We start from the raw sequence: 17,099 nt of genomic DNA, 5'->3' as shown, positions 1-17,099 counted from the left end.
TATATTTATAAATATGACAATTAGGCTGATATCAATTTCTATATAAAAAATATAAAAATCTTTCATGTGTATTGCACGGATATAAATACTAATTTTATGATTAATGTACAAAACAAATACTATTATTTGAAAATTCAATAGTTTATTAACTTAGGGGCCGTTTGATTTACAGTTTAGGATTGATTAGGATTAAAATTATCTTGAGAAATTAGTGTGGATTAGTGTGGATTTATATTATTTCATGGGTGTTTGATATCATGGCTACTTAATCCTATATTGTGTTTGATATCCATAGGATTATGTTGGATTATATTATCTAATACCAAAACTATCCTCATATAATTTTAAAAATATCATGTGTGTCCACCATTACTTGGGCATTTGCATCGATATGCGTGAGAAAGGGTAGCAGAATTTTTATCCAACTTCGCAGTATTAAAGTTATCCGAGGGGGGAGGCCGGATTATTAGTATGAGTTATTCCCACAAAATAGCATGTAGAAGTAGGATTAAGTAGGAGTTGACCATATTAATAGAACATGATATCAAACATCACACTAACTTGTATTAATTTAATTTATCCTACTTATAAATCCATATCAAACAGCCCTTAGTACTAATATGTAGTAGTATTAGAGCACTCCTAGCAGATCACCTAAATGCATCACTAACTCTAAATTTAGGCTAAAACAATTGAAAATGAGATAAAAAATGCATTCAGCAGATCCCCTAAATTGGATGGGACCCACAAAATTTTTTACACCTACCTAAATTCAATCTTAAATTTACACCCACCCTAAATTTATTTTAAGCTTATAATTAATAGGGCCCACACATAATTATTGTTTTTATGTAGAAAATAGGAGATCTGGTGTATGCATTTATACAATCGAGATCCTAAAATTAAATAGGGAAGCTTTAGGAAGGAATATAGGAGCATAATTTTAGGATTTATGTTGCGAGTGCTCTTAGATTGGAGATGAGATCCATTTACATTTAGTGCCGTCTAGAACTAGTATGGCGCCACACTCACTTCATTTTGCAGCCCGTAGTTGGTCGAGGCCGCCGACGACGGCGCCGCACAGTTTTTCAGGAATTATGACAAATTTTATTCAATATCCTTTTGTATTCTATTTTTTCCCCTTAAATTTAAATTCGTAATATATTTAATATGGGATGCGAAAGAAATCATAACGAAATATGTGATGTGGCTTCCATGGCGGGAAATGTGGAAGGGGGCAGATTGGTCAGGTGATATGTGTCTTCCTCTCTCCACTGTTCACAGATTCACCCAAAAACCAAACCAACAGACAATCTATCTGCAGAAACACCGATTGAGAGTGGGGAGCTCAGACTACTATGCTTCAATATCATACAAAATATGCTTCAATTTCATAGAGAAACCAACCCTTTGTTTCCCAATATATTCTGTGGAAAACAAGATCAGGAGATTGCTTCCTCATTTTTGGCCTTTGCCTTCCAGGCCTCAAAATTTGGTAATCCATTTCGCGATTTGATCCTTCTCCCGATTGTTATTGTCTTGATTACAGTGTTTGATGGCATAATAATGTACGTGTGCTGCTGTCAGATGGAAGGCTGAGAAGAAATATTGTTTGTGTGGAGTGATTCTATGGAGTTTCTCTGTTTGTGATGCATAAAATTCGTTAGTGTTGATCATGTATTCGCCTAAATTGCAACGCCTCCGTGCTGTCGATTCCAGCTCTCGGCTCCGTGTGTATCAAGTCTGGAAAGGCAGAAATGTATGTCCCATTGCTGTGTTTTCTTCTTTAATTTTTCACCCCTTATCGTAGACCTGAATGATATGGTGAATTGACGATTTAGATCCTTTTAAATTTGATATGGCCTCAGTGACAATTTTAAATCTTGTGTGAGAATTCATGTTGTGATAGGATGTGATTCTCAGTTTTTTCACTCATGATCTTGGTTAGTTTTGATCTTTGTGATACCTGATGCAAACAGCTAACCAGCTTACATTTTTTGTTATACACGTTGGATTTTATTCTAGTGTTCGTGAATATCAAGGTCTTGATAGTTAATACTGTGTTCTTTTCATCTCATTCGTTTATTACAGCTTGAGTATATTAGGGGATAAGTATGCTAAATTCAAGAAGAGTTAAGTTGGCAGCTTAGAGAAATATAACAGACTGTAACTAATATCATCTACAAAGTAGACAAAGAAGGCAACTTTTGTTCATGGCTTAACTCCCAAGTCATAATACTTAAGCAGTTGATAAATTCAGTACCAATTTTACTGTTATCTATGAGTTATGATTGCAATTGACTTGAACTGGAGTCCGTGTACTTACTTTTTCTAAATACCTTGCAGAAATTCTTTTGTGGCGGCAGAATCATATTTGGTCCAGACGTCAAGTCTATCTTCCTCACATTGTCCCTTATCCTGATTCCAGTGATCTTATTTTGGGCGTTTGTTGCTAAACACCTTATTAGTTTGTATTCCCATGGAGGGGGAATTATTCTCGTAGTTTCATCTGTTTTACTGACTGCATATGTGAGTTCTGCTATTTTATAACTTGTTATGTAAAATGCATTTTCATCTCGCTTATTGATCGTGTAAGATCCACTGGTGCAAGTCAGCACCTATATGACTCCAAAACATAAGAACATTGTTAGAGTGGGAAATGCATTAGACGTTAGGGGGAGCAATTGACAGTAGCAAATTCTTTTATTCTAGTTTGTAGTTTGAACTACAGTTAGAGAAAGTATGCATTATAAATTTGTACAGAAATCGGAAGCTTGCCCTTGTAGAAATGGAACATAATAAATAACTCTGGTATATTTTTGGGCTCGATCTGCACTTCCTCAAATATGAGAATAGTCCATCTTAGATAGCTACAATATACGAGTTTCTGATTTAGTCCGTCTTTGCAGATAATCGTTCTTCTCTTTCTCACTTCTGGAACTGATCCTGGGATTGTTCCCAGAAATCCTCAACCTCCTGATCTTGATGATGATAGCTCTGGCTTATCTACAGACTGGGGTGGCAGCCAAAGTAGTGCATGTGGTGTGCCATTGACGAAAAATGTATCTATTAATGGGATAGTTGTGAAGGTAAAATATTGTCAAACATGCATGTTGTATCGGCCCCCACGATGCTCCCATTGCTCAATATGTAATAACTGTGTTGAGCGTTTCGATCACCATTGCCCGTGGGTAGGACAATGCATTGGAAAGGTTAGTTGCTTGCCTCTATCATCGTTTTCCACTTATTCTTACAAAACTTGAGGGTCCTAATAGTGTTAAATAAGTGAACATCTTCTGATTGTTTGTTTCGAGGATTGCTTACATTAGAAGGATGGTAGTAGCATCTCATGCCTACTTTACTTTTTATGATTTTCGCAATACTTGGACATAAATACGAATACATGCAAAAGATGGATATTGTGCTCCTTTGGTATTAGGCTATTAGCTCATGTATCTCAATTTACCTTATTTGCTTTCCATCTGGGGCAAAATTCCTTTCTTGAATGGTCACTTTTTTGTAACCACATATAGCATACTCTTTATCTCTCTTTAGTCTAAATGTAACCTTTTGCTGATACTTACATGTTATGTTAGTCGAAGTTATCTTCTGAAATCTGACTGCAAATTTGTGGCTGCAAACAGAGGAATTACAGGTTCTTTTTCATGTTTGTATCATCTACAACCCTCCTATGCTTGCACGTTCTATTTTCATGCTCGATAAACATCACGAGCATCATGCATAAGAAGCATTGTAGTATGTGGATGGCCATCCAACAGTCACCCGTTTCAGGGATCCTCATCACGTATACTTTTGTGATTTGCTGGTTTGTTGGAGGCCTGACTACCTTTCACTTATATCTTATTTCCTCAAACCAGGTTTCCTATATTTTCTGCCTTTTGCTTCGGTTGCCTTTTCTCTTGATAATGCAATTGTCCAATTTCCTGATGCATCCCATTTTCTCCACGCAGACAACATATGAAAATTTCCGGTATCAATATGATCGAAAGATGAATCCTTACAACGTTGGAATTGCTAGAAACTGTATGGAAGTGTTCTGCTCTAAGATGCCCCGATCCCGCAATAACTTCAGGGCATTGATCAAAGGCGATTCACCTGTTGGTTTATACAAAGGCCCGACAACGGATGTAGAGATGGGAAGGCGACGGGGTATTGATGCCGATGATTTTGAGGACCCAAGGAACCGCATTGGGAATTTGGGCAGATTGGAGAGATGTAGGACTCAGCCAAGACATGATCACTTGGAAGAGCGGAGGGGCAACTGGAGATGACCCCATCACTCTCTTTCTTCGAGATGTGGTCGAGAAGAAGAAGAAGAAGTCGGATTGAACATGCTATGAATATGATGCTATGTTTTCTTTATTATTGTTGCTTGCTATTACAACCATCCGTCACAGTTTAGCAAGCAAGTAAGACTGTGAATCTTTCTTCCTTGCGTTGTCGTTTGGATAAATCATCATTGTGTTCGTGTACCTACTGCTAGAACTAGAATAGGACAATTATCGGATTTGATTAGGATTCCTAACTTTTCATGGACATGGATTTTCAATACGATATATATCATGTTTGATGTCATCTTTCTTGATTAAACTACCACTGGGATTGGGAATGCATATCCTGTAAGCTCTGCCTCTCGTCTCCATATTCTGTTCTACCGGAAAAAGTTGGAGGCGCCACTCCTAAGAAATCGACGGTCATCTTCTCATGCTCACAGAGATCTAGTCCGGTGGAGTTGCCGCCACCTGATGAATCCATAAAAACCGAAAGATCGTATGAGCCCATCTCTGCAGCGTCCATATTTGTGGTATGCATTCCACTGGAAGCAGTAGATGTTTGGGCGTTGAAAGCAGCTGCAGAAGAGGCCTTGTTCCTGGTTTGAGTGAGGTAGCCTGTGAATCCTCTGAGAATAATTGGAGAAAGGCAAGTAGCGTCACTGGTTTTGGAGCCCATTTCTGCAGCCCTCTGCAGCAATGCAGTTGCTGATGTATAAGCAGAGCTAGCTAGCGCTAAAGGAGGAGTGGTCAGTCCTCCAATGGAGGCTCTTGCACTGTAAAATGGATCCAAAGTGCCGGCGGCGGCAGCCATCATCATCCCATGCGAGCTCAACGACAATGGCGTGTTTACAGCACATAAATCCACAGAATCAGACAAGAGTTGTTGAGCATGGGTCTGCTGCAGCATTGCTCCAGCAACGGTGTGGTTGTCCTCGCTCAAGGCGTCGCAGAAGGCTCTGTGAGTGACGAAACTGTCCTTCCGCGAGAAGATGGTGCCACAGTCGCAGCGGTACTCGCGGGTGCCGCAGATCTTGGCGTGCGCCTTCCAGTCGGACTGGACGGCGTAGCGTTTGGAGCACTTGTCGCACTTCCACTTCTTGTCGCCGTGCTTCCTGCAGTAGTGCTTCTTGATTCCGGTGAGGTCGCCGAGGGCGCGGGTGGGGTTGTGGTGCACGCAGTTGGGCTCCGGGCAGACGTAGACCCGCTTCTTGGGTTGTGTGGAAGTGGGCCTTTGCTTCAGCTTCCATGGAAGGTTGTGGCCTCTCCTGTGCAGCTGCAGATTCTGATCTCGTTGGAATCCTTTGTGGCACACTTCGCAGATGTAACGGTTTGTCGCCATTAGAGTTCTCGGGGATAAGGCCACAACTTCTGCATCAGGATCTACAAAACCAAACCTATACTTTATTGAATACCATTAATTAAGAATGAAATTAATAAATCCAACTTGCCTGGATTTCCAGGGAGATTGCGTTTCTTCTTAGACGACGACGTATGGAGGGGGCTAGGACTGTGGGCTTGGAAGTGCTGATCGTCTTGTCCGAATTCCTCAACGAACTTGGATTGCATTATGATATTTTGCATGCTTAATTTCTAGCGAGGCATCTTATATATATGCTGGATCTATAGTAGCAGACAGAAACAAGGACAAATTGCATCTACGCTGATTGAATACAATAATCATATAATCATTCTCCTCATCTGCAGTTTGTCTGTTTCTCTCTCATCTGCATGAGCCTGCAACTGTGAGGGGGAGAGAGAGAGACGTGTAGGACGAGTACAGCGGTAAACATCCTTAGAAAGAGACAAGCGAGGCCTTCCCAAGGAGTATTCTATGTATTTAATTTGTTTGTCTCGCTTAATTATATTGTTATGTAGTTTGCTACTCCAAACACACACACATTCCTAAACCACTTCCATTTCTGTGTTCTGCTATTCTCGTTTGCTAACAATATTTTCTACTTCAAATGGAGATGATAAACTGGAAAATACATACTGTTTGTTTGTTATACACTAATCAATTAATTACGATAAAACCATCAATTGATCCTTTTTTGTGCTACTTAGTTTTATCAAGTGTTGTTGTTGCTGTTGAAGGAAATAAAACACGGCAACTCACTCAGCCCAAATAAACTTTCATTGGGCTTAATGTCCAGCCCATATTTCTTTGTTTTGTGCCCTTGACTTAGTCATTGGATGTGAAAAACAAAACACACGTTTTTTGGGGGAAGTGGGCAGAGGCTGATTTTTGAGTTTTAAACTTTCCTCACATCTCCAAAATAAAAGGAAGCAGCGACTCCAATCTAAGATACAGAAAAAAAAATGGCTATTCTTCTTCTTTATATTGGGCACTTCTTTCTCTACATTCTGCAATCATTATTCTCTACATAGGCTGCGAATTTCCTTCTTTTTTAGAATATAGATACACCTTTTCTCTCTTCTATAAATTGAAAGCGTCTCCACTCCGTCTTCTGCGAGTGCACGCAATTGACGGATTGCTGTGTTAACCTTGGGAAGCATTCGGCAACGAGACTTGTCACCGGAGGGTCTGCCGAGATAGCTTTTAAGGCAGCGGTGCGCCGCGACACAGTTTCGATTCTTGTTTCTCTTCTTCTACTCTGTTTTGCAGGTTGGGGGTTTTCATCGAACAGTTGGCGTGCATCTCCAATTTCAGCCTGCTGCTTCTTTTCTTTGTTGAGTATCTGACGTAGCTTTGTTCCAACAGTTGCATGCAAACATTTTGGTGTCAAATAAATGATAGTGAGACAATGTAAATCTTAAGCTGGAAATGGAAAGTAATGGCAGATACTTGACAACATATAACTCAAATATATAATTAAATCTAATAAAAGTCGGACGCGTGAGGTAGTACTATTTGTGCTGGATAAACAAGATGTGAGGCGGAGTCAAATTATTTTCAAAATTAAATGGCATGCAGCAGCATTAAATATTGAGAGATGGGAACTATTCGGATTTTTGGCTCAATATCATGTCTTTTTCTTCATCAATAGCTTCCTCACCAATGGTATCAATCTCAAAACTTTTGTTAGTGCATTGAGAGTTTTCTAAACGAAAGAATGGGGCTGATACTGAACCAGTTCCAATTCTTTACAACGCGTTTATAGGAATGAATTTTTCACATTTGATTTTTCTAAATATGCTTTAATTACTTCTTTTATTTGTAGTCTATATTACACAGGATCGAACAAGTTTTAACCATTATGCACCGCAAATAGCATCTACGATCCCACAAACATCAAAAATGAAATAAAATTTGGAAGTTTGAACTCATCGTTATAATTGATCTAGCGTTTAGTGATTAATGTTCGTACAATCGCATTGAAAAAAAATATATTTTAACTTATTCATTCTAAATTTAATTTTGATTACTTCTACTCAAATTAAAGTTTTTTTTCGTAATATTTGATTTATGATATATATTGAACATTTTTTCATAAATCAAATTTCACAATTTTTAAGAAGTAAATGGTAAAACAACATTATTTTGGGAGATGATCTTTTATATGTAAAATATTTATATTGCATATATTTTTTTATGTCAAAAATTTCAATATACATGAGTACACTCGAGTATGAAATTTAATGAGTATTATATAATAATAGTTAAATTATAGAGAAAATATAATAGCAAATATAAATATATATAAATATCAATCTAAAATTAAATTACTTGAGAAAAGATAATAGTGAATATGTTTATATAAATAATTAAATAATTTTTAGACAAATATAACTACAAAAATAAATAAATTTAAACTGAATAATAATTATATTCTTTAGATATATAGACTTTTAAGAAATGAAGTGTATGATAGCAACATAAGACTTATAAAATAAATTTGAATTTTATTAAATATGTAACTAGGAAAAGTAAAATTAAGAAGTGAGCGCTTTTGAAATAATTATTTTGAAGAAGGAAACACAATATTTGTCACTAATTGAAAAAACACAAAATCTGATCATTTATGATTTGTTAAGACTGTTTTGCCCTTAATTAGGGCGGACTGGATTCGGATCGGATTCGAATTTGTGCACCAACACTACATAAGAGAGTATATGATACTAATAGTGTTATATGTGCCTAACCCGCGCGCAAACCCGAATCTGATCCGCCCTAATTAAGGGTAAAACAGTCCTAAAACGTAAAAAAAAAAAGGTCAAATTTGTGTTTTTTTAATTAGTGGTCAAATATTGTGTTTCCTTTTTCAAAATGGTCATGCGAATGTATGGTTTCAATTAAGAATATATCTAGAATTGCCTTAAAAAAAAGGAATATATCTAGAATCCATTTTTAAAAAAGCCTATGTTATTGGGCTAAATATGACATCAGTGCCGGCCTACCTCTTAACGGGCTTTCAAACAGCGCTTATTTTGGTCCCACGAATTCTACTTTACTATCTCGTCTCTCCACTTGAGGAAAAGCCCACCAACAATAAACAATAATGGATCAAAATGGTTTTTTCATAATAATCTCCGTCCCATAATAAGTGGTCACATTTCCTTTTTCGTCTGTCCCACTATAAGTGGCTGCTTTCTAAAAATGGCAAAAGTTTACTTTAATTAAGTCAACAATTGCTCATTAATTTGGTCAACAATTGTAGGTCACTTTCTAAAAATGACAAAATTACTTTAATTAAGTCAACAATTACTCACTAATTTGGTCAACAATTGTAGACCACACTCTATTAAAACATATAACACTCAATTTCTTAATCTCCGTGCCGAAAAGAATGTGGCCACTTATTATGGGACGGAGTGTTTCATAGTATTATTTTTTATCTAAAAAAAATTGAATTTGAGAAAGAATACCGAGATTCTTTTATATGTATACCAGAAGATGAAATATAATTCCGAAAAGAGAAAAGAAGTTGGACTATTTTTCAGATGTATATGTTTACAGACATAATCACGAGGTATGCTTCTATTTCGATATTAGAAAAGAAGTCAGCTCCAAATTATATATGGCTAGGCGTGATTCAATTTCCGATTGAACACAATGACATCTGCCGACTTGCTTATTTTTTACATTTTCGGTTCAATAATTCAGTTGACTTTGTGTTTTATTCATTGAACGAACCGCGTCTAATTCACATATTGCGTGATTAATAAGATTGTTGATATTCAGTGATTCCACGTTATTTGGGCAGCGTCACTTTTTGTCTTTTTCTCTTTTTGCTTTCTTTAATTTGTTTTTCTTTTCAGGTGTATATGTTTAATGATTTACATATATATGAAATTTATCAATAAATTGAATTACAAATGTTTAAAATATATAAAATAAATATTATTGTATAGTTATTAATTGCCTTACTGCGTGCGGTGGGTTCAGTGACAGAAACCTAAGACGCATATTCTTTTATAGTTCTATGGTTTGCATATGAAATTTATCAATAAATTGAATTAAACAACTTTCAAAATATAGAAAAATAATATTGTTGTATAGTTATTATTATTATTATTATTTTTATTATTTGGCTTATTGCGGTGGGTTGAGGGAGAAACCTAAGAAGAAAGACGCGTATTCTTTTATAGTTCTAAATCACATTCTTGTCCTGTGCGTATATAAGTGCCACCTTAACCTTCAGAAAGCGAAATGTCAACTTAGAAACAAAAATTTGATGAAATATAAAACTACTGTTGACTTTGAATATACATTTATAATAAAATTGAATATACATTTATAATAAAATAATATATACTTATATAAGATTATTAACTAACTCAAGTTTCGCTTGTTTTCTGTTTTGATTATTGTATTTTTTTCCCCTTCTAAATTGTAAACTAACTAACAAGTAAGTTGATGATCGTCTTCGCTCCAATCAAAAACAAAGAAAAATGGACAAGGAAAAAAAAGCCAAAATGTATGTACGTTATATGTGGAAAATGGTTTAAAATGACCACTTTTAAATATTTTGATAATAAAAAATTATTCTTAGTCCTTCAATCATAAAATTTTTTGGTGGATGCATCATCTTATTTACTAAATGAATGCATCACTTGTATTTGAATCTCACGGTGAGCAAAAATTCTATCTTTTTCAAGTGAGTATCATTCGTTAGCACCACTCTCGTTTAGTCCACATGAGCATTTTTTTATATATTTATTTTAATTTTAATACCCCCAAAATTATTATTAACGTTATTAAACTTACAAATTATATAAAAATCAAAGCATACTTTATTCATTTTTTCTATAATATCAAATGAATGAATAAAGGAACAAAATAGATTTTGATTTTTATCTAATTTAATTTTAAAATTAATGATATTTTAAATTATGAGGTAATAAAATAGAATATGAACTAAACAAGAGTGATGGTTCACAAATGATATTCATATATAAGGTATGTAGCATAGCATTTCTCTATGGATTATATATCACTACAAAAAAATTCCACTAGTGACATGAGGCTTAGTAACTATTATGTGTGTCATAAAAATTAGTGACATTAATTTGATGATGTAGCTAATTAATCACTAATATTTACATTTTCAAAACGTCACTGCTAATTTTTATGACACAAATATTAACTACTAAGTCTCATGTCACTAATAGAAACTGTAGAGGCTAAAATCTACAATTGAAGTTGACGTCTGCACGTCCGGATAGATTGGGCACTAGCAACCTGTCAACACAAGAACACGTAAGAGCCCTAGGTTGAGCACCGGGTGGGGGTGTCGACCGTAGAGCCTCCGACGCTCAAGTCAGTAGCGGAATAGCAAAATAGAATGATAAGCAAATTGAAATAAGAGAGAAAGGCAGGCTGGAGTGTGCGGTTACTCCAGGCTGTAAGCGGCGTCGGAGGGTGGAAACGGTGACAATGTGTTGTGATAATGGAATATGGGAGGCGGAGATAGGCCAAGTTGGCTAGGCGGCGGAGTAGAGAGAATTCAAGGAGTCGATAGCAAGTAAGATTTTCTCGTGTTCCCCTTTGATGACCTAGTCGGGCTGTTTATATAGTGGACATCCAGCCGCTAGGGTTTCTACAGTCTGGCCTCGTCAAGGCCCTTATCTCCCAGGTCGTTGCGATTTGGACGGGATTGTAAAGATTCACCATTTGACTATGTCAGCTTGGCGAAAGATGTTTCTTAGAGTTGATGGCTAGGTCATGTGACTTCGTCAACAAGGTGGGCGGTAACCCCTGGGCCGGATGTGATACCTCCAGCCTGATTATCGATTCAAGTTGATCTATAACTTTTGGGCTAGATGGACCAATATGTTTGACTGACTGGGCCTTTTAGGGTCGTGACAGACTGGCGAGCTAGCTTGGCGGATTGACTTGATGGGCCAGGCTGAGTGCGAATTATTCAGCCTGACGGTTCAGACAGGTTGGTCTTGAAGTGAAGTATTCAACCTGGGTCAATCCAGTTAGGCATTTCTAATTTTGACTTATCAGGCTGGGCTAACAAGTTTTCTTAAATAATTGGACTATCATCGTTATCGACCCAAGTTGGTTCGAAGCTTGTCGGACTGGATGGACCGGGTTGCTTGACTCATTGGGTCAGCTTGAGATGTTAATTGGGCTTGAGTCAAGTTGACGGATTTTGCCCACTACATAAACTTTTTTTTTGTATATAAAGTACTCCCACCAAGCAATTCTTTTTATATTTATTCTTATAAAGTCGCCAAATTATTGATTTTTGTGCAAAGTCCATCAAATAAGAAAATTGTCTTTTAATTAAAACTCTCGAACTCGAAAATTAGTTCATAACTTCATATCAAAGATTTTTCATACGTCTGTCCCAAATTATAATTTTGTTGCTAATTTCACAGCTGCTACATAAGTACTCCACATATAATATCTCAATTTAGAAGTGTTATGTAGAGAAGTTCTTCGTATAATTTTTGAACTAAATTATGTTGTTCACATAAGTCTATCCAGCTAGCTAGCTAGTTCTGTTGTTCGAATAATGTCATGATTCGAAATTAATTAGTCACTTAACTGGCTTTAGATTAATTAAAAGTTTGATAATTGATAAAAAAAAAAAAGTTCAGAGAAGGCGCTTTCTAAAAAGCACTTGAAATAATCTGAAAGCAATCCCATAACGTATATATCTCATCCATATAATATAACAGCTGGGTTACGTAACTTTATTGAAGTTGAAGCCTTGCTCCCATCTCTTCAACATGATGAATCTACACACATGAACACTTACATGCCACAAAAAAAGAGCCAGGCAGAAAATTTAGCAACATACAAATACAAAATACTACTACTATATATCCACGCAGAAAAACCACAAGTGTACATATATAGGAGCTGAGTATTTGTTAATTTTGAGTGCAATTATTTGTGAAATTAAGTCACACTTCGTATGTCATTCCAACCCTAAGCAGCCTATTCCTCGGTATCGCCAGCATCTTCTCTCCCTGCCTGAAATTCTTCCTCAGAAAACTGTACGCATAGTTTATCACAAACTTCTTCATCAGCGACGACTCCTGCGCCGCCACCACCTCCACCTCTCCGATCATGTAAAACACCCCTTGCTCCATCGCTGCATCCACCGCCCGCATCTCCTCCTCCGCCCCGTTGGGAGCCGCCACCCTCACCCCGTCCGACGAATTCGCCGACCTACCCGCGCCGAACGACTGGATGGACGCCGACGAGACACGCGGCGGAGCATGCAGCGCCTCCTCCACGTGGACTGCCGAAGACGTCGATTTTCTGTTAAAAATCGGACCGGATTCAGCAATAAGCGGAGCTTGTTGATCGGCGTCGGCTCCTTGGTGCATGAAATGCTCGTGCCTGATAAACTCCTTGAGATTCTCCATGAGCTGCCTCTCGAACTCCGCCGAATCCTCGATGGGATCCTTGTATCCGTACCTGACGACGCAGCGGAATATCCGGGGCTGGACCTGGCGGAAGAGGAAGCGCTCCTCCACGGCGACCTTGCTGATGGGGATGGACTTGATGGAGACGAAGATGACGAGGGAGTGCATGGAGGGGATGTTGGAGATGAAGTGAGGGAACATGGGCGGGATCCCCTGCACCATCTCCGAGTAGAGCAGCCCCACGCCGGGGAGCCTCGCCACGTCACTGCTCTTCACCAGCTCCTCCACGTACCCGGCCGAGACCTTGTTCCCGAGCTCGAACACGTACCGCTTCTGCTGCGCGTAGTGCCACACGCCCATCATCGTCATCAGCACTAGAGAGAGGGCTAATGGGAGGTAACCGCCCTGAGTGAACTTGTAGAGCACGGACGAGAAATACAGCATCTCCACAGACATGAAGACGACGAAGAAGGAGAGAATCCACCAGATTTTGGTCTTCCATACCATGAGCATGATGAGGGTGACCATGACGGTGGTTATGACCATGACAGCAACCACCGCAATGCCATAAGCGTGGCCTATCTTCTCGGTGGTTTTGAAGGCGTAGGTGACGAGGACGCAGGCGAGCATGAGAAGGTAGTTGACCTCGGGGATGTACACCTGCCCCTCGTACTTAGCAGAAGTGTGCACCACCTTCACCCTCGGGAAGCAGCTCAGGCTCAGCGACTGGGAGATGATCGCAAACGCCCCGGAGATCATCGCCTGACTCGCGATGATGGCCGCACCAATCGCCACCACGAATGTAGGCCAGTACAGCGGATCTGCAACCTCCATTAATTAATTCTTGCATCTGCAATACTAATAATATACATATATAAAGAGGTAGGTAGCCTGACCTGGCACGGAGTCGTAGAATGTGTGGCCTATATGATCCGGGAACTTGGAAAGAAATGCAGCTTGTCCAATGTAGGCCGCCAGCAGAGATGGAAACACAACTCCGGAGAAGCTTATCTGCAACATTAATTATATATACTTGGAAATTAATTAATTAAGGTGAAAATCAGGTGGTAATGAATTAATTAGCTTACTTGGACAGCAGGTACATTGAAGTGGCCTAGATCAGCAAACATGGCTTCGGTACCAGTGATGCAGAGAACGACTCCTCCAAGCGAGACCCACCCCTCTTTGCCGTTCCTTTTGAAGTAATCGATTATGTATATGGGATTGAAAGCGCGCAAGACGGTGATGTCGTGTTTGAACAAGTTGTACAAACCAATCCCACTTATCAGCATAAACCAGGTACAAACCGCCGGCGCAAACGAGTAGCCGATTTTGTCGGTGCCGAAGCGTTGCACCATGAATAGGATTATCAATATGGCTATAGAAATGTAGACAACGGCATCTTGTCCGAGCCCCTTGATTCCTTCAACAGCGGAAAGAACTGAGATGGAGGGGGTGAGAACACCATCACCGATGACCATGGCAGTTCCGAGGATTGTTGCGAGGAAGAGGATGATCTTAGCAACCATGCTTCTCTCAAGTGTGTGTTTGATCTTCTGAGCTCGTCGTAGCTGGTTTGACGGCGTATCCAGTCGATAATTCGACAGCTGCCTATCCTCAGGTTGATCGTTTGGAATCAGTCCCACCTTTGCGTACCGGCAAATCAGGGAATACAGTGCAAACGTTCCTCCTATCGGTTCATGTTCATCATCATCGTAATATCATTTCTTTGCCTCTTAATAAACTAATTAATTAAAACATGCAACTTTCAACACAATAGTAGGTGATACACGAATATTAAACAAGGTTAATTATAAACAACACATAAATATTCAACATTTTTTGTTTCTTCCAGGAGTCCAAATCCATGCAATTTATATATTCTTTCTAGGAATGACACTATAATTAAGTCGCAATCGGGAAAAGATTTCAACATATAGTACTAATTAAAATTACTAGTCTCGTTTAATCGCACGCAGATGTTGACTATGAGAGACAAAGAAAAGTAAATATTTGAAGGGAAATAATGAGAAAAAAGTAAGATATAGGAGTATATATATAGAAAATGAAGGTGGGTTACCATCGCCATTGTCATTAGCCCATAAAACGATGAAGACGTATTTGATCATAGGGACCAAAATGATGGTGTAAATGATGAGGGAGAGCACGCCGAGGATGTCGTCTTTGTGTTTGATTTCGCCGTCGAAGCTGCTGTCGAACACATACAACGGCGACGTTCCGATGTCTCCGTATATTATTCCGATGCTTTGGAACGCTAGGCTCATCGTCCTCCCCCAGCTAACCTATATATACATGCCTTCATTCATTTAATTATAGCTACTACCAAAATCACATCATATATTGCCATTTAACTGAATGTATGTAAAACAAATTGAAAAAGTTCTCATTTGAAGTTTTAGATTATATGGGTGTAAACTTGTATTTTTCGAAAAATTTATAACGTAGGTTCATACTAATTGTAAGTGTCTATTATCACTTAATTACATGGTGTAGGATATTTGACTAGCAAATGAATGCTTTGCTTAATTTGTGCGATGATGTACAAAATCTAATCACAAAAAGGATTTAAAAAAGGAGCAACGTACGTTTTATATTTAATGATATTCGTGGATCTCTATGTAATAACATATCAAAATACAGGAAGAAAGATTCTGAAAAAAAAAATGAAGTAGAAGAGAGACCTGGGTGGAGGCATGATGGGTGGGCTTGAACGAAAGATTTCCGGCCTCCATGTTGAGGGAGTCGACGCGGCGGAGCTTCGCCCATGAGACCTTCCTCTCCTTGATATTGGCGTCGGCTGGGGCAGGGTCCGTCGCCGTTGTTTCCGTCTGGTGGTGGTGCGGCTCCGCCATGTTTAATGGTTATTGGCAAGAATGCAATATATGTGATGGTGGTGGTGGTGGTGGTGGTGGGTTCTTATAGCATGAGAGTCAACCTAGGATACCACTAATTTAAGTTCGGAATTACCCAACGTTGTCTCATTGTGTGGGTTCCTAAAGTCTACTAGACTGACGTGCTCCTTCATCCTTGCTTCAAACTCATTATTTAATGTGTATTATTGTCCATCACATTAATTTTTAGTTTAAGTAATCCTAAAGTAGTAGGCTTTGCAATTCAACTAGAAAACAATAATTACAAACTAAAAAAAATCAGAAGATCAATAAGTTTCTATTTCTTCTCGTTACCTAGATGATTCGTGCGTATATTAAATCATTTTGTTTTTTATTTTTATTTTCTTTTAACTAGTCCTAGGATTGTTGGATTTGCTATATATTTATGATGATATGGAGTATATTATAAAAAAAAATATCATTCACTACGGAAAGTCAAAGAAGAATAATTGGCATTTTAGTTGTCAACTCAGCCCCTCAATTATTTGCATTAAATAATGCTAATATAAATCAGTGGATTTAAATTTTGTTCAATTGCTTAATGAGTGACCAGGTGATGATGGAGACATTTTCATATATCTTGTTTTACCACTATGAAAGAAACACGAGGGTTGAAACTTAACCTAATAATTGTTGTAATTAAATGCATGTAATTGGAATTTAAATAAATCAACTATTCATTAAATACTACTCCATTTAGTTTTAGTACTATTCGTTGCTTTAAAAAAATACATTCGTACGGTTTGTTGCTGAGTTGTTCAAAATAATAATAATAATAATAATAATAATAATATATAATAATAAAAACAACAACAAATACTCCATATAGGATTAATAATGTTACGTGTTTCCAACTTTTAGCATTACTTTATAAAATGTCCTCAACTTTTGTTTTCTTTTTTCAAAAAAATTAAACTTTGAACATTTTCTATAAAATGTTTATTGATCCAAATTCTAGTAACTGAAAGATGATTTATCTCATCGAAGTTTAAGTTGCAATTCTTTTATCAACCTCACCATACGAAACGACATCATTGATGTTACGTGGAGGAAAAAGAAAAATTAACATTTTTTTTTGATAAATTAACAATTTTAAATAAAG

At 37.8% G+C, this 17,099-nt stretch overlaps 3 protein-coding genes across 3 annotated transcripts; 1 reads left to right on the top strand and 2 right to left on the bottom strand.

Annotated features, from left to right (window-relative positions):
* Positions 1 to 979: 979 nt before the first annotated feature.
* On the top strand, positions 980 to 4,611 carry LOC130993158 (probable protein S-acyltransferase 7). Its single transcript, XM_057917936.1, has 6 exons — positions 980 to 1,495; positions 1,588 to 1,759; positions 2,347 to 2,529; positions 2,910 to 3,212; positions 3,645 to 3,878; positions 3,972 to 4,611. The coding sequence occupies exons 2-6, from the start codon at positions 1,676 to 1,678 to the stop codon at positions 4,290 to 4,292; spliced, it is 1,125 nt and encodes a 374-aa protein (XP_057773919.1). The 5' UTR covers positions 980 to 1,495; positions 1,588 to 1,675; the 3' UTR covers positions 4,293 to 4,611.
* On the bottom strand, positions 4,356 to 6,170 carry LOC130993157 (protein indeterminate-domain 12-like). Its single transcript, XM_057917935.1, has 2 exons — positions 5,744 to 6,170; positions 4,356 to 5,675 (listed from the first exon to the last, which is right to left on the bottom strand). The coding sequence occupies exons 1-2, from the start codon at positions 5,874 to 5,876 to the stop codon at positions 4,612 to 4,614; spliced, it is 1,197 nt and encodes a 398-aa protein (XP_057773918.1). The 5' UTR covers positions 5,877 to 6,170; the 3' UTR covers positions 4,356 to 4,611.
* A 6,210-nt stretch (positions 6,171 to 12,380) lies between these two features.
* LOC130993156 (potassium transporter 5) lies at positions 12,381 to 16,116 on the bottom strand. The gene is made up of 5 exons (XM_057917934.1): positions 15,788 to 16,116; positions 15,166 to 15,388; positions 14,174 to 14,775; positions 13,982 to 14,096; positions 12,381 to 13,906 (listed from the first exon to the last, which is right to left on the bottom strand). The coding sequence occupies exons 1-5, from the start codon at positions 15,956 to 15,958 to the stop codon at positions 12,618 to 12,620; spliced, it is 2,400 nt and encodes a 799-aa protein (XP_057773917.1). The 5' UTR covers positions 15,959 to 16,116; the 3' UTR covers positions 12,381 to 12,617.
* Positions 16,117 to 17,099: the final 983 nt, after the last annotated feature.

The sequence above is a fragment of the Salvia miltiorrhiza genome, chromosome 7 (genome assembly GCF_028751815.1).
Source record: "Salvia miltiorrhiza cultivar Shanhuang (shh) chromosome 7, IMPLAD_Smil_shh, whole genome shotgun sequence".
In the NCBI taxonomy this organism is placed as follows: domain Eukaryota; kingdom Viridiplantae; phylum Streptophyta; class Magnoliopsida; order Lamiales; family Lamiaceae; genus Salvia; species Salvia miltiorrhiza.
Note: the sequence above shows the minus strand (reverse complement) of the source record. Positions and strands in the feature narration are given on the sequence as shown.

Bases quoted from the DNA above. Each gene is read 5' to 3' on its own strand.
- LOC130993158 (XM_057917936.1), top strand. From the start codon at position 1,676: ATGTATTCGCCTAAATTGCAACGCCTCCGTGCTGTCGATTCCAGCTCT. The intron at 1,760-2,346 runs GTATGTCCCATT...AATACCTTGCAG, and splicing joins AAGTCTGGAAAGGCAGAAAT to AAATTCTTTTGTGGCGGCAG. The intron at 3,879-3,971 runs GTTTCCTATATT...TTCTCCACGCAG, and splicing joins ATCTTATTTCCTCAAACCAG to ACAACATATGAAAATTTCCG.
- LOC130993157 (XM_057917935.1), bottom strand. From the start codon at position 5,876: ATGCAAAATATCATAATGCAATCCAAGTTCGTTGAGGAATTCGGACAA. The intron at 5,676-5,743 runs GCAAGTTGGATT...TTGGTTTTGTAG, and splicing joins CAATCTCCCTGGAAATCCAG to ATCCTGATGCAGAAGTTGTG.
- LOC130993156 (XM_057917934.1), bottom strand. From the start codon at position 15,958: ATGGCGGAGCCGCACCACCACCAGACGGAAACAACGGCGACGGACCCT. The intron at 14,097-14,173 runs GTAAGCTAATTA...TTAATGTTGCAG, and splicing joins TCAATGTACCTGCTGTCCAA to ATAAGCTTCTCCGGAGTTGT. The intron at 13,907-13,981 runs GTCAGGCTACCT...TGGAGGTTGCAG, and splicing joins ATTCTACGACTCCGTGCCAG to ATCCGCTGTACTGGCCTACA.